General features: G+C 43.4%; 1 protein-coding gene across 2 annotated transcripts; it reads right to left on the reverse strand.

The window, feature by feature from the left end:
- Positions 1 to 4946: 4946 nt before the first annotated feature.
- CTXN2 (cortexin 2) lies at positions 4947 to 11559 on the reverse strand. 2 transcript variants are annotated; one of them, XM_061347349.1, is made up of 2 exons: positions 11155 to 11559; positions 4947 to 5394 (listed from the first exon to the last, which is right to left on the reverse strand). In XM_061347349.1, the coding sequence occupies exon 2, from the start codon at positions 5335 to 5337 to the stop codon at positions 5092 to 5094; it is 246 nt and encodes an 81-aa protein (XP_061203333.1). In that variant the 5' UTR covers positions 5338 to 5394; positions 11155 to 11559; the 3' UTR covers positions 4947 to 5091. The 2 variants fall into 2 exon arrangements, with proteins under 2 accessions (XP_061203333.1, XP_061203334.1); XM_061347350.1 differs by lacking the exon at positions 11155 to 11559 and adding an exon at positions 9953 to 11093.
- Between the last annotated feature and the right edge of the window lie 4669 nt (positions 11560 to 16228).

Consider the following 16228-nt stretch of genomic DNA (forward strand, 5'->3'; position numbering starts at 1 on the left):
TCAGACTTGGGTCTTGTCTAAGGTTAAACAACTATCTAAGAATACCACAAAGAGATCTTCCCTGAGGCTGGACAGTCATGAGTGGCAGGGTGTGTGAGATTATATGAGCAAGCATCTGGGCCAGTGGGCCGCTCCAGTGCTTTGGAACTTCACCCTTGAACAAGTGCAAAATCCAGAAAAACTAGTAAAACACTTAGACGAGGTGTCCTGTTGTCCTGGCAATACCAGAGAGGGACAACTCACTGCAACGTGCTGGGGCTTGGCCTACACCTAACAGAGCCCTGTTCTGTAAGGAGCATGTAAAAGGTGTCTCTGGATCTGATGGTAAAACAACAGACAGTGCGGCTGCTCCATCCCAAACAAGAAGCGCAGCGGCTGGGCTTAAACCACACTGGTCTAACCTCCCACTCAAAGCAGAGGGAACACTGAATGTAAATCAGCTTACTTAGACCTTTTAGCAACCAGGTCTTGACGCCCTTCGAGGACAGATTCCTCAACCTGCCTTGTCAGCCTATTATAATACTTAATTGTCCTCAAAATGGGTTTGGTTTTAGTTTTTTTTATGTATATCCAGTCAGAACCTTCTGTGTGTCACTCTATGATCATCATCTCTCTCTCTTTTTCTGTGCACTTCAGTAAAAACCAAGGTTCTACCTTTCCAGTAACTTCCTCATAAGTACAGGGGGGCTCCTTAGGTTCCCCTAATGCCATTTCTTGTGCTTAAACAAGGGCAAATACTCCCACCTCTGCCCATCTTGGTGGCCCTCCATCAGACACACACAAGTTTATCAATATCTTGAAAGTAAAGGCAGGGAAAGGCAGGACAGGTAAACAAACTTAGGGTTTCTAGAGGGGAATAATTGCTTTTCTTGATCTACTGGCTATGGTCCTGTTAGCACAGCCCAGGACACTGTTCAGCTTCATTGCTTCCAGGGCATGGTGCTGACTCCTCTGTAGCATGCTGGCCACCAGGTCCCTTCCCAGAGAGTCGCTCCCTCACAGTGAGACCCCAGCCTGTACAGTGCAGGGGTTGAGTCTGATTTGCATCTGTCCTTAGGAAATGTCATGCGATTGCTGTTGGCCTGTTCTTCCAGCCTCTCTAGGTTCCTCTGAGTGGCAGCCCATAGGAAGGTGAACATACGATAGCTGTGCAATCTGCTTCACACCTTCACTTTCCCACACAGCCCCCTCAAAGAAACAAGCAAACAAAAACCCCAAAAGCAAAAGGGGTACTTACATTTAAGGCCTTTAGTAGGTTAAGTACCTTTGCAGCAACTTACAAGGATGGCCTACGTGGCTTTGAAATAAGCTATCGAAACAATGGAAATCCATACATCTTGAAACATCCTTCTAAACATGCTTCTAAAGAGGGTAAGGGAGTGTGATTGTATAGACCTGTATAACTCAGTAGGAGTCCAGGTCTGTTCAAACTGACTAAAACAGAGCATGCTTAGACACTGAAACTCTGCAAGAGTATGTAAAAGCAGAAAGTTTTAGAAACAAGAGTTAATCTATGTGAAGGAATATATGAACTCAAAATCTGGTTAAATAAGTCCATTAGAGGCATTTGTTTAAAGTTTTGTGTTTTCACAAGAGGTTGGACTAGATGTCCCCCCAGAGATTTTTTCCAGTCTGAATTTCTCAATAATTTAGTGAAATGCCTGTAGCCATTTGGCACTGGAAGATAGCTGCATCAATAGCTACACTTCAGCAATGTACATGTTCTCTAAAATCACATCTCAAAATAAATTTCAACAGCTGATAATCAAATGTCCTCCATCTTCAGTATGAGATATAGCTAAAGCATGTTTTCTGGCTGCTTTCTCAGCTACAGGTAGTATTCTGTTGTCACCTCTCTGCTATGACACCACTTTATACCCCCCTCATATTTATGTTTGTTTTCTTGTTGAATATTTTGTAAGCCTCACAGCAACATGTTAATGTTTATTTAGTTTATTTTACTTCTGTTGGATTTGGATAATCAATATTATTTTTACTATTACTACACATTTTTGGTCACAGACAGTAGTCTGCTTCCTTCAACCTTTTAAAGTTGCAAGGAAGTGTTTCATCTTCAAGCATGAAGGAGCAAAACCAAATCTGTTGTCATTAGGGTCAGTGAAAGTAGGTTTGTTTCCATCTCCATGACTGAATGAAATCCTGATATTCTTTGATGACGCTGAGCTTTTTGCTACCAAGTAAAATGATTCTGTAATTTTACTATTTTATTTCCATAATATTCTGTTAGGAAAAGAAAAGTCTCTTACCTTTCTGTGGTTCTTGAAAATAATACTTTGATTTTCACACTGTATTTCCAGAGGTGTCTCAACTGTTATTTGCCATTAATTTTGTTTATAGCATTCTAGCATTATGCATAAATATACAAGTTTGCCTTATTCAGGATAATTTAACTTACCATCAATCCTGTGTTTTTAGGGAAGGACAATCTGCCTCTTTTATTCATGTGTATAGCGTGACCCTCTATTTGAGGTATTACAGACTCTGCCTTATTGGCCAGATTTTTCTCCTGCTTAATATGCTGAATAGACCATCCAATCCCTCTTGTTCAAAACATTTCTGGATGGTGATTTAGAGAGCCATTCTAGTTTGTTAACTATTAACCAGCAAATGTTCCTATCCATTACAATTACTGGGTTTATGGTATTGCAAAATTTCTAAGGGGGAGTGAAAATACTTTTGTTATCTCCATTTCCCTCCCAGCTATGCCTCATTCTGTGCACAGATTATCTCTCTATTTTTCAGTTCTGTGTATATAATAATGGAGATAATAAGAGTTCAGGCTTCTGCTCAAAGAATTTTATGCAGAAGAGATTCCAGAGAATTCAGTGGATCAGTCATTGAGGGGTCACCTTGTCCTACATGCAGTTTTAAACCATTTGCGCCTAACCTGGTTTGAAGTTTTACTCTGTAGACTTAAGGGAAACCTTTGAAAAAGTATGTTTTGTGTCTTCCTACTGGGAAGGCTGACTCCCTTGTTTTTTGGGGGTGCACAGGAGGATGAGCAGGAAATGATAAAGCTTTCTAATCATAAGAGAATTTAATAATTGCTTCCAGCCACAGACTGGGTTAAGAACAAAAGTAGGACAGCAGTATTGGGGTTCTTCGGGTATGTTTGCTGTGTAGTTTAGAGATAACCAAACTATATTTAACCCAGGTAACATAAATACCTTCAGGACTCTAACCTGACAGCACAGAGCTCAGCTGTGCTGATTAGGTGCATGGAAAAGGAATGGCAGTGTCAGGTCTCTGTAGTTGATGATCCTATCCAGCATTAACAGGTCACATGAATCAGTGTACTGATACCTACCTTTGATGTTGCAGTTAGATTAACTAAGATAAATGTAACATACTGACTCTCTGAAGATCTGGCATTTTTTCTTACACAGAATCTGAAGCAGGTTAAAAGCTCTTACATTCACAAAATTGTTTTATAATTCAAATGGACCAGTGTAGATTAGTGTTGGCTGTTCCTCTCATATTCTTCAGACAGGAGATTCATGTCCTTCCCTGTGCAATCAAGTATTTCATGTTTCAAATGGCAGTTGAGGTCTTCTATTCCACTGTCTGCCTCTGTCTAGTATATAGGTCAAAAGGGACAATATGTACTTTTCAGAATGCAAAAGAAACCAATTGCTGTAACTGATCTCCTTGTCTTTGCTCCTCATTGCAAACAGAGCTGTTTAGCAAAAGTGACTGCTTAAAATTCTAACGCCACCCTTCTTAAAATCTGAATTGAATTTGTGTCAAGTGCTGTCACACTTGCTAAACAGCTGTGTATGTGAGGGTGACCTTGAATACCCAGATTTGAGTCTCTGCTTTCACTGTTAGTTCTTCTGCCTTGATGGATACTCCTACGACTGATTCTTCAGTCTGACAATCCAGATCATACCCTGTGCACAGTTACAGGAGCATGAATAGAAGAACCAACTGTGATGAGAGGCTGGAGAGTACAGAGATCTCCAGTTAGCTCTAGACCCCTGCCCCTCTCAGGGCTACAGATGCGTGTTCAGCATGACTCTCTCTGCTTTGGCCTTGCCAAGCTAGTGCAATTACTGCTGGGAGCTGTAAACCAGACAGATTAAGCTCGAGTTTCAACTGAATCTTCTTCCATAACCAAGTGGAGTAAAAAAGTGCCATGCTTTGACCAATTCAGACTGTAAGAATTTACCTAACATTCACTTTTTCACCACAGTAGTGGTGTTGGTTCAGAATGGAGGTCTAAGCAGGTAATATATTTTCTATTGCCGAATATTTGTAGAATCAAAAACTTCCTTGATGTTTGTTTCCCTTCCACTAATTCTGCTTGACTTTCTGTTGCTGTAGAGTAGAAGGGAGACCTATCAAAAAATACTCTCATATGAGCTAAGCACTGTTTGCAGAGGACCACATCAAGTTTCATACAGGAGAAGCAATGTACACTTTCCTTATAAACAGTTACTAGTACAGCACCTGCTCTTCTTGGAAGGTGAGAGGTAAGTTAGTTTATGTGATCTTTAGCTTTCCCAGTAGTTCCGTGTTGTTTGTAGTGCATAGAGCAGCCCTTGTTCCTTTCGTCCCAGCAACATGGACACACATCTCTTGCAAGCACTTCCTCTCAGCCACAGCCAGTTGTTGTCCTCCACTTTTATATTCTCAGTATACAAGCCCAGCCTGTGAACTTCAGAAAATTGCGTCAGATGAGACGGGGAAGGAATTGCACTTAAGCATTCACCATTTGTGAATGTCTTTTATCTTTCACCTTTCACAGCTGATCATGAGACTAGAAAAGAGGTCCTCCTCTGAAGAGGCAGGTATCATTTGATTCTGAAAATACTTTTTGGCCATGGTAACTTTCTAGTGAATTGTTTATTGTAGTATTTATTTGCTGTTAATCATTTCAAATCTATCCTTTAACTGTTACTCAAACAAAAGCAACATGCAGTGCCTTTTGAGTCTGCAACAAATATTTATTTAACAAAATGGATGGCACCAACATATCTCCAAAACACAGGTATGTATAACAAATGTAACAACAGTTGGTTTCCAAAATGAAATCAACATCAAATATAAGGCAGGATATTCTGTGAGTTTTCATGCAAGCGCATAATCAAATGTTCCTTTATCCAACCCCTCAACTTCATCTTCCCATGTAGATGAAGGCATACTACTGTAGGGGTCTAACAGAATTTTGAAGCATCTGATAATTAGAAGTCCCAAGAAAACACACAAGATCCCCACAAAGGCAAAGCCAGTTTTTTGTTCTAAAGTCAGAGAGAAGGCAGACATTTCGTTGACACTCATGCTGGCTGAACTGTTGCTGCAGTAATTACTGCTCATCGTTGGGCATCACATCCTGGTGACTCTGTGGGATTTTCACCTCTATTGCTTCTTTGCCTGCATAGAAAAGTAGAATAATTTTGGTTAAATTTGAATGGGGTGTGTATATCTGATCTGTAGCATATGAACACTTGGAAATGAAAAGCAGTTTGGATTTTAGTAATGTCCTGTTGCTTTTTCACATTTAAATTAATGTGATAAAGTTGCAACTTCCAGCCTCTACACACCATCCACTTACTGGCCTCTGTTACGAGACAGCAAACTCACAGCTTTCTGGCTCTCTGTCTCTTCAAAACGGAGCCATTTCAGTACATGGCTGTTCCAAACAGCATTCTGTCAGATTTGTGCACAAACCTACAGGTTCTTATTTGGCAATACTCACCAAGGTCTCCTCCACCTGGAGAAATTCTCAAATGGCTTTACACCTCAGTCCTTCAACTAGTTAAACTTGCATTGACCTCAGAGGGGATTTCAGCCAAATAATGTGGTCTTTGCTTATGTAATTTATCTTATAAAGCTAAATAAATAAATCCAGCTTGTAAAACAAAACATTGTGTGTGCAATTTTAGTGAAGTCTTGGGCTCCATTTTCAGAAAAATGCTGTGTGCATTTTGAGCTTGTAAGAAAGTGAGCATATTGGTAAAATTGCTCCTTCACCTTCCTCAATGTATGTCCGCTTTTGTGTATGAGGAAAACTTGGTGTGAAAAGAGATGATAGAAGGTATTTCCCTTCCCCAAAATCTTATTCTCATTTGTTTCTTCTGCTTGGTCTTCCCCATGGAACGCATCCATATCCTGCCATTTTTACAGGCATAGTAAACACATGCTCCTCGTGAACCTCTGGAGGCTGACCCTGTGTATTATGGAGGCAAGATGTCCACCCTGCTACTGTCACCAGGAGATCTGTGTATTATTTTTCCAGCCAGGAGACTTTTATTTTTGTCTTTTTAAGGAGATCTTACATATAGATTTTAGTTGGGGTGGGAATAATTTCAGGTTTTCTATCAGATATTGAAATCACATGTTTATTTTGTCTCTATGGACAGGAGGAGAATGGGAAGGACTGGGACATCAGAAGTGCCAAAGGACAAAGGCATTTTTATTCTAAAGCTGGAGCTTGAGTTTTTTTGGCTGTTAACACCTATTTAACAAACGTGCCTCAGGGGAAAATTCTTTCTGTTAACAATTCAACTGTCTTTCCCCCAGGGAATTCCCAGTATCCGTTTATTTCTTGGCAGAGTAATTAGGCCAGTCAGAGCTCAGTGCTGCCATGGCTACACTGCTTCAGGTACCTGCACTGCCAGCCAGTTTAAAGGGAGTCCCAGTATCTCTACTGTGTACTGAGTCATAGCTGAAAGGAGCCATATCCTGAGACAGCCTACAATTAAGAGCAACAGAAAAAGTAAGAATAGGATTTGGTATTCCTAAGAAGACAGAAATGGACAGAACTTTTATCTCATTTGGTGTCTCTTTTCTCACTTCAGAATTTGTGGGATTTCTGAATTTTATCCTAAATAATGAAAATTTTAAAACAAGTATTAAAAGGGCAAGACGAGTCTCTTCTTGCAATAACCCTCATTATATAAGGTATTAAATAATATGGTTTCCTATCACATTCTTTACACATTCACTACAGCATAAAACCCAATGTTCTGTTTATTCTGTAGAGCTGTGTATGAGATCCTTTGTTTTTCTCTTACTGCTGCAAGTCCTGTTAAGTTGGAGAAAAGACACAGATATGGCCTGTGGGAATTAGAAGTAATGTCAAAACCATCAGTATTTACTTTTTGAAAATGTATCACAGATCAAGCCCACCTGTTGTACAGGTTTATATCGGGCATATTTCCAGTGTTTCTTTTAAGTTTGATCTTCTATAGGAAACAAAAGAAATCACAGAAGGTTCAATAGCACAAATTTATGTTACAAATAATTTGATTTGAAAAAGAGCCAGTTAAGGGGGAAAAATACTTTCCAAAAGTCCTGGATGCTGGTTTGTAAAAATTAAATTAAAGGCTTATAAGGAAAAATAATATTTAGACACTACCTGGGGAAGCCAGACCCCAAAAAAACAATTTCTATCTTGAAAGAGAAATCTTAGGGACAGGCTGGCCTTGGAGAACCCCTTCATTTGAGCCGAGTCCAGAGAAATATGTATGTGTTTGAGGTGACATTTTTTCACCATCATATTCCAAGAATATGCTTGGTGGCAGCCAGCATGGCTTCACTAACTGGAAATGCTGCCTGACCAATTTGGTGGCCTTCTATGATGGGGCTACAGAACTGATGGACAGCGGTAAAGCAGTTGATGTCATCTACCTGGACTTTTGCAAAGCATTCGACACTGTCCCATACGACACCCTTGTCTCTAAATTGGAGAGACATCAATTTCATGAATGGACCACTCGGTGGATAAAGAACTGGCTGAATGGCCGCACACAAAGAGTTGTGGTCAATGGCTCAATGTCCGGCTGGAGACCAGTAACAAGTGGTGTCCCCCAGGGATCGGTATTGGGACTGGTCTTGTTTAACATCTTTGTCGCTGACATGGACAGTGGGATTGAGTGCGCTCTCGGCAAGTTTGCCGATGACACCAAGCTGTGTGGTTCGGTTGATACGCTGGAGGGAAGGAATGCCATCCAGAGGGACCTTGACACGCTTGTGAGGTGGGCTGATGCCAGCCTCATGAAGTTTAACCATGACAAGTGCAAGGTGCTACACCTGGATTGGAGTAATCCCAGGCACAGCTACAGGCTGGGCAGAGAAGAGATTCAGAGCAGCCCTGTGGAGAAGGACTCGGGGGTGCTGGTCGATGAGAAAATGAACATGAGCCGGCAGTGTGCGCTTGCAGCCCAGAAAGCCAACCGTATCCTGGGCTGCATCAAAAGGAGCGTGACCAGCAGGTCGAAGGAGGTGATCCTGCCCCTTTATTCTGCTCTCGTGAGACCTCACTTGGAGTAATGTGTACAGTTCTGGTGTCCTCAACATAAAAAGGACATGGATCTGTTGGAACAAGTCCAGAGGAGGGCCATGAGGATGATCAGGGGACTGGAGCACCTCCATATAAAGATAGGCTGAGAAAGTTGGAGCTGTTCAGCCTGGAGAAGAGAAGGCTGCATGGGGCTATAGGGATGCTGGAGAGGAACTCTTCATTAGGGACTGTAGTGATAGGACAAGGGGTAATGGGTTAAAACTTAAACGGGGAAGTTTAGATTGGATGTAAGGAGGAAATTCATTCCTGTGAGGGTGGTGAGGCATTGGAATGGGTTGCCCAAGGAGGTTGTGAATGCTCCATCCCTGGCAGTGTTCAAGGCCAGGTTGGATGAGGCCTTGGGTGATATGGTTTAGTGTGAGGTGTCCCTGCCTATGGCAGGGGGGGTTGGAACTTGATGATCTTGAGGTCCTTTCCAACCCTGGCTGTTCTATGGTTCTATGACTTCCAGTCTTACTACTCTTGCTGGGATTAGTGGGATTTGCTTGTACATGATGTACTTGTCAGTAGATGTTATGGGATAGATCTCTGAGCAAAGCTTGACTGATGCTGAAACATGGATGGGTAAGAAATAGGTATGTTAGTCTTATTTGGCAAGAGATTGGTTAAAACAGCTGCATCAGAAAACAGTGGCCACTTTGCTGGGGGTGGACAGGATTGGTTCCGGGAAACTCTGCTATGCAGCTTTGTGTTCTTCTCTTCCTTGTTCTGAATTTCAGAAATTGTAATTAAAGCCTTAAAGTTTAGAAAACTTTTTGCTCTAATTACTGTGGTACCAGGACTGACCTTGAGTGCCTTTTCATTGTTTTCACATTTCAGTGCTGCATGCAGGTTCGATGTCCTCTCCCAGTTAGTCAGATATCCTTTCATTTGCTGCAATGTATGTGTCAAGTTGTGAGTCAGAAGACTCTGAATACTAACTAACATGGCCTGGATCCAGAAATCCTTGAGGATAACCTTTAGGGCAGTATGATGAGGACAGGCATTATATCAGTTAGAATCTGCAGAGTCATTTTGTAGGTGCTAGCCTCAGACTAATCTCTCTTGATGTTTTTTATAGGTCATACTCTAGTCATCCTTTGATTCATTGCCCATATAAAAACACTGACATAAAGAAAGGCTCCTTAACATCCTGCTGTGAAATAAAAGGCCTTTGGAGACCCTTGTGAGGCCAGAAGTAACAACCTGAGTCCTAGGGAAAATAGGAATGAGGAAAATATCTTACCACACAGACCATTGAGGTAAGGAGAATGAAGGTATGAGCTAGGGGTGGTGGCTGTACCTATGGAGAGTGAAGGGGAGCGCCATGGCCACCACTAGATATTGTAAGGCACATAGAAGAAAGATGATGAAATCCTTATTCTAACAGCATCACCAGCCCAACTCTGCCAGTCTTTGGTTGGTGCAGATTGAAGATCCCAGCCCCAGCTCTCTGGTGGTTTGACTGTCACTTTTTTCAGACCTAGCTTTCACCCTTATGTTTTCAGAGATACTGAGATTAAGAAAGTATCCAGTAAGTGTTAAAGAAGGACTTCCTCAGTGATCTTTCTTGTATTTTGGGTTTCCTTCCCTCACAGAACTCACCATGGAGTTTTTTTGTAATGGCTCAGTACTGGAAATGAGTACCTTGAACGTCTGCTCAAGCTGGGAGCATTCATCCTCTTGGCACGATTAAGCCTCAGGTGCCCAAAAGCTCACTTCATAAACGACAGCGTGTAACAAAATGGACCGAATCAGTTGCCATCTGTTCTCCCCTTGGATGTCTGCAGCCCAGCTGCTGGTGCATGGTCATTCTGAAGGTACTTGAAATAGCTTCAGTCCCAGGCTTGTGTGTGTGACAGCAAACCTGACTTAAAAGGTGTTGGTGTGGTTAGGCACATAAACAAGTATCCTCTGGGAGTTTCAGAAGCACCTCGTTTGTCCTTAACAATCTGGTCAAGGAAAGTGAACTGTATTCCAGGACTGCTGTTACAGGAATTGGGCACAGGAGGTGAAAGGGTTAGACAATGGAGAAGATGTAATGAAATAGACATCAGCATGAATTTGGAATTTTCCTAATGGTCTGAGCTGAGTTAATAAACATGGTTAGAAGTCCTGTAAAGCCAGCTCTGTTACCACACAGCCAAGCTGTCATGCTCAGGTTTACACTGCTTGCCTGTGTTCTCTAAATTGCTGGGGAGAAGACCATTTCTTCAGGGTAAGATTTCTTAGAAAACATACAGGGAGGTATAAGATAGGAAGGCCATGGCATGGATGTCTGGCAAATGAAGGCATGGCTCTGCAAGGAGAGCAAATCCCCACAGAAACAGGCAGTGTTTGTGTGGCATGGAGCTCAGGGTGCAAGCAACACTTTTTCTCATAAACGGCATTCCCCTGCAACGCAGCAGCCAGACAGTGACAGTTCCAGCCTTCAGACAAGCAATAGATTGCAGAAATGAGACTGTATGCTCTGTAAAAGCACGAGCCTGGAGTCTCCAGCTACAAGAGCTCCTGTGCTATGAATTCATGTTTGTGTCTAGGTTTAGGTAATACAGAGAGGCAGGAGAATGAAACGTTCGTTCACTCGCATCATGCTTAACTTGTGAACGTGGACCAGTGGTGCCTGCTTCCCCGGGGATGGAGCCTGCGAGCGGCTGAGCGCCTGCAAAGCAATTGTTGCTGTGGGATCGCTCGCACCGCCTCGCTCCCACCAGCCCGGCTCCCCTGCGAGAGCACATTCCCGCGTTCACACACCCCCCGCCCCCAGCGCTGCCCCCGCGGGTGCGGGCCGGGAGATGCCGCAAGGTCAGACCCGCCGCCCCCCGCCCCGCGCCGCCCGCGCTACCAACCCGTGTCCTCCGCGCCCGCGCTGCTGCCCATGGTGGCGGTGCGCGGAGCTCCCCGCTGCTCCGGGCCCGCTTCGCCGGCGGTCGGGAGCCCAGGCTGGAGCCCCGACGGCCCGCCCGGGCTCCCCTCGCTGCGACCCCGCCGGGAGATGCTCAAGCCACCCTAAAAAAACTCGACACGGCCGCTCCTGCTGCCGCCTGCTCCTCCCCGTCCGCCCCCCCCCTTCCACCGCTGTTCAGCCGCGCTCCTCTCCAACCCGCCTGTGCACGGATTAAACCGGGGAGCGTGGAAACTTCCTACAAAACACTACGTGCGGTGCATCGGTAAGGGCCCGGCCGGCCGCGGGAGCAGCCCTCCTCCTCCCGCCGGGCCGGGCAGCGCGGGCTCGGAGGCTGCGTGGTGCCCGCAGGAGGAGGGCTCCGTCCCACCCAGAGCCCCAAGCCCGCCGCCGGTGCGGAGCGGGACCTGTAGAGCCGCGCTGGGTGCGTGTCACCGCGCCATCAGCGAGCGGGGTCTGCACGCCGGAGCAGGGCTACTTTGCGGGGTGAGCTGAACGCCTCCGAGCCTGCACCTGCAGCGTGGCCTCGGGTCCTCCCAGGAGCTTGAGCAGTAATAATGTTGGGGCATTGAGCATACGGTGACATGCGGCGAGGAGCCGGGCGGTGCGGAATTCAGACCTCGCTTTATACCTTTCATTAGCTATGCTTAGCTGATGCTGGTTGTGTACTAGCGAGGCTTCCATTTGCCACAACAGCAGGTGTTTAAGGTGGATAAGGAAAAGGGATTTCTTTTCCCAAAGCGAGATCTGTATGTCACACTAATATACAGCAAATCTGTTTTAAATGATAGCGATTCCATATTTGTATGCCACCCTGGTGAATACAGCCCTGCAGGGATGCACATGGGGCAGTGGAACAGGGCTGTATCATTGTGCCATGCATCATGAGGTTTTTGAGGCAACTGTAGAGCTACTAGCAGAATTTGTTCTGTAGAAAATAATTTAAAAGCTCCACATGTTTCTTGCTAAATGCAGTTAACGCTGGGGTAGGTTAAAGCTTTTTCTTCCTAATATGAACTGGGAAATGGGGTTTGCATTGCATGCCATTTTATGCCCAAAATTTCTGATGTCTGCAGTGGGCTTCTCAGCACTGGGTAGTCTCAATAAAAAGCTTTCTCCTGCTAGTAAAATAATGGTTAAACTGATGGTTAAGTATGCACTCACAAAAGGTTATTAGTTTGATCTTCTAATTTTGCAGCATCAGGCATGTCATAAACAATGTCTGGTGCTGAAATTATAAGTCAAGCTAATTTTGAAGTGCCTCTCATATTTAAAGATCTATGAAGACTTTATAAATAGCTTGTTTTAAATAGTGTGAGATTGTGCTTTCAGAATATGTATATAAGGAGCCTCTCCTAAGGAGCTCTGGTTTTCTCTTTTTTAGCCCTGACCCTGATTCACCTGGGGACCACATGAAGGTAGAGGGAAACAGCTGTGGTTTGGGATTTGGAGATTAACATGCAAAGGCTCAGAATTTCACAGTACCCCCTCAACCTAGCACAACTGTTTGGGAGAATGACATAAATCCAGGCTTTTCAGGTAAGTACTGAGCATTGCTGTACTTGGAAAACCTTACTGAAAGTGGGTCTTGGGAGTAGCCAGGACCACTGTGTTTGTTCTGGCTACGCATGAGGGGTAGTATTGGCAGTAGAAATACATAACCTCTGAGTGGATGCATCCTGCCTCTTCTGTCATATTTTGGGTATGGACAGTGGGTCTTTCATTATAATTTTTCCTGGAAAAGGTTTGGGGATCTTCCTCCCCATAGTTATATTATCCTTTCCTCTTGTTATTCCTATAGGATTTAATATTAAGAGATTCATTTTTTTAACTGTGAAATAATTGCCTCTCTTGTACTATGGCATAGCAGAGACTGGTGAAATCTTGATTATTCCTAGGAATCTGACACTTGTGCTTTGTTAAAGACTTGCCTTTTTTTTTTTTTTTCATGTGTTGGAGATCTACTTTTCATGGAAGTGAGACTGGAAAAGAAACTGGCAGCCAGCAACAGGGAATAAGCCTCCTCCTTCAGCTACCAGTTGTCAGCAGACAAGTAGCACCGTTTGATTCTGTTCAAGATGTTATATTTTAAAATGGAAAAGGGATGGAATGGCTTAATCTTTCCTTGTATTTTGTTGCTTTTTCACTTGAACATCAAGTTTTACTCTTGCACAGGAATAGTGATTTTTTTTTAAAGACAAATGCAATAGCAGTGTATGTGAAACTGTTCTGGATACATGGACAAATGATGCATTCACTACTCTTCACTTTCCATTTCTTTATCAGGCTTCATCTTGCTTGTGTTTAATGGAACAATAACTATTACTTCCACTTTAGTCATATTTGCTATGGATTTCATCCTTATTTTAAGGAGAGTTGTGTTTCCTCAAAGGAGAGCCCTTGAACAAAAATAGAGATTTTATAATTATCTAGTAATTTGGTTCATTGACCTTGCAAATTCAACTGGCCTAGTTTAAGGTTGGGCAAGACACTTAAGCCAAGTGGGTGCCAGGGTGCCAGGCAATAGGGAACTCTTAGGGATATTAGCTAGTGAATACTTTTTCATGTTTAAGCATCATCTAAGTGGTGTAAGTATCAAGGAAATGTAACTATTTTGAGTGATAAGTAACCTGCTTTTCAGTTTAGCTTTAAACAGCTCTTTGGGTGTTCCCTTCACAAGAAAACAAACTGTCCCTTCAGTTGTTAGAAATTCAAAGTGGGCTGACAAGGGTAGAGTCAATGAAGAACATTGCGTACAGAAGAAACAGATCAAGTTGAACGCTCCTCCCCCCAACAAATTTAAGCAAGTCAAAGCAAGTTTATGAGAACATGCATCTTCAGAAGGCAATAGTTTATGGAGGAGATAAAAGCAGTAACAGAGGTCACAGTGAAAGAGGGAGGATTATATATTATGTATTAATAAGAGTTGCAAGTGGGTATTTAGTTCAGGGTATTTAACATCTTAAGAAGGATAAAGACCTCTGTTCTAGCATGGTGGGTTTTTTTCCGTAGTCTTAAAAGATCTGAATCTCTCTTTGTGCTTGTCCAAAGACCATACTTTTATTAGGTACTGACTTCGCCAGCTTAAACATACGGCTGTGTACAGTCCTGAGAGTCCACAGGGTACTCCTCTGGTGACTGCCAGGAATGCAGTCAGAAAAAGAGGTTCTACAGAGCAGTCTCCCCATGTTAAATATCTGAATAGGGCCACTCTCCAAATAGGAAAAGCTTAGGGGTTCAGAACTGAAGAAGGCTGAGAATCACGGCTTTTAGGTTCAGCACCCATGAGTGTCAGTGTTGGGGAAGGTGGAAGAGTGCGCGTGTACAGTGAAAACCAACAGTGCCACCTGGTGTGAGTGGGACAGGAGAGTTGGTCCATGAGGGGGGCAAATGTCCCCAGGGGTGCCCCCAGCTTCTCCACTTCAAGGTTGGGGCAAGCCCTTGGGGCAAAAGGCTTCTAAAGCCTTAGGACGGATGGAGTCTCTTTAGAGATGCAGGAGGGAGGTGTTCACTGCCTTGTTGTGAAGAGGGGAGGTGGCGGGTATGTTAGGGGCACTCAGCCTGTCATTGGGACCACATGTGTTATGGAAGGAAGGACCAAAATGCAACTGGGTTGCTCTTTCTTTTTTTTTTTGAAATGTCAGCAGATAAAGTAATGATATGGAGGAAGAGAGGGTAATGTGATTTATAAAACGTAGGACCTGTAAAAGTGCTCCCCAGAGGCTGGTGTTGTGCAGCCTTTTAGGGGCTTTAGGCTTTTAAGCTTTGGTCAAGGGTTGCAGAACACTGAAAATAAGAAAAAAAAGAAAAAAGAAAAAAAGAAAAAATGAGATTTAAGGAGATTTAAGCCTTCAGTGGGGGAAAAGGTCCCTACAGGACAAGTGGAGCAGGTCTCCTGTGTGACAGATCCCATGCTGAGTGGGTATAGGATGCTGCACAGTTTTTCTGGTTATACACATCCACTACACAGAAAAAAAGCCTTAACAGAGTTTCACTGCTGTAACAGGTGCCTGCACAATCTTTTATCTGGAGCGGGCTGAGCCAGTTCGTGACTTACTCAGTATAGGGGAGAGAGGGCAGGACAGACAGAGCAGGAAACTGGAAAGGTGTCAAAACCACTTGGGAGCAATGGAAGAAGCAATCGGTGCCTCAGCGGCAGGTGTGAAGGCTCTGGTGTGAGATGGCTGAGCTCTGCTGCAGTGAGACTGGGACATGCCTGGTGCCAGGCAGGCTGCTGCACTTGGTAGTTTGTCCTTTTGAAGTGTAAAATGGTTTGTTTTCCAAAGTTAAAAACCAAAACAATTTATCAGACTGGAAATAAAATGTTTAATTGCAAAGAGAGTGTTTGGGGAAGATAATGTTTGCTTTACTACAGGTCCAGTAGAGCTGTGTAAAAGAGGGAGCCAGTTGCAGAGTAGGGTTAATTTTCTTGTAGCTCAAAGTAAAGCAGTGTAGGTTGGGAGCAGCCTTAGGCAGTGCAGACTGGTTTGGAAATACCTGTGGCTGTGCAAAAAGCAATCTTTAAATGAGCTGCAAAAGTCAAATGATTTACAAAGCAAATCTGTTAAAGCAACCCTTCTCCAGCTGCACTTTCCAGAGAAGGGACAGAGTCTAGAAAATGCTAAGCACATTTAGGTACCATTGCAAAGTAAACAAGAAGAAATACATGCAACACATTCACCATGCCTGCACTGTATAGATGAGAACAATGTCTGACTGAAATAATTTACCAAGAAAAGCCAAGATTTAAAACATGAGGCTCAGAAATCCCATCCTCTCCAGTTCCCGTACAAACTGACTTTCAAGAAGATAGAACTTCTTCACAAGTCCCACCTGACGTAAGTGTTGATGAACTGCTTTTGATCATGACTTAACTGGAACCAAAATTAAAACCAATATTGAGATGAACCAAAAACCAGTAAAAGGATGGTGATGCATATTTGGTCATTAGCAAGCTGAGAGCAATGACTTGTCAGTGAAGACTTGAGACTTCTAATTTTCTGTATGGGAAAGAATGC

Source organism: Neopsephotus bourkii, unplaced genomic scaffold (assembly GCF_033783945.1).
Source record: "Neopsephotus bourkii isolate Nb327-2 ecotype Australia unplaced genomic scaffold, CSIRO-AGI_Nbou_v1 NB_318, whole genome shotgun sequence".
Lineage (NCBI taxonomy): Eukaryota > Metazoa > Chordata > Aves > Psittaciformes > Psittacidae > Neopsephotus > Neopsephotus bourkii.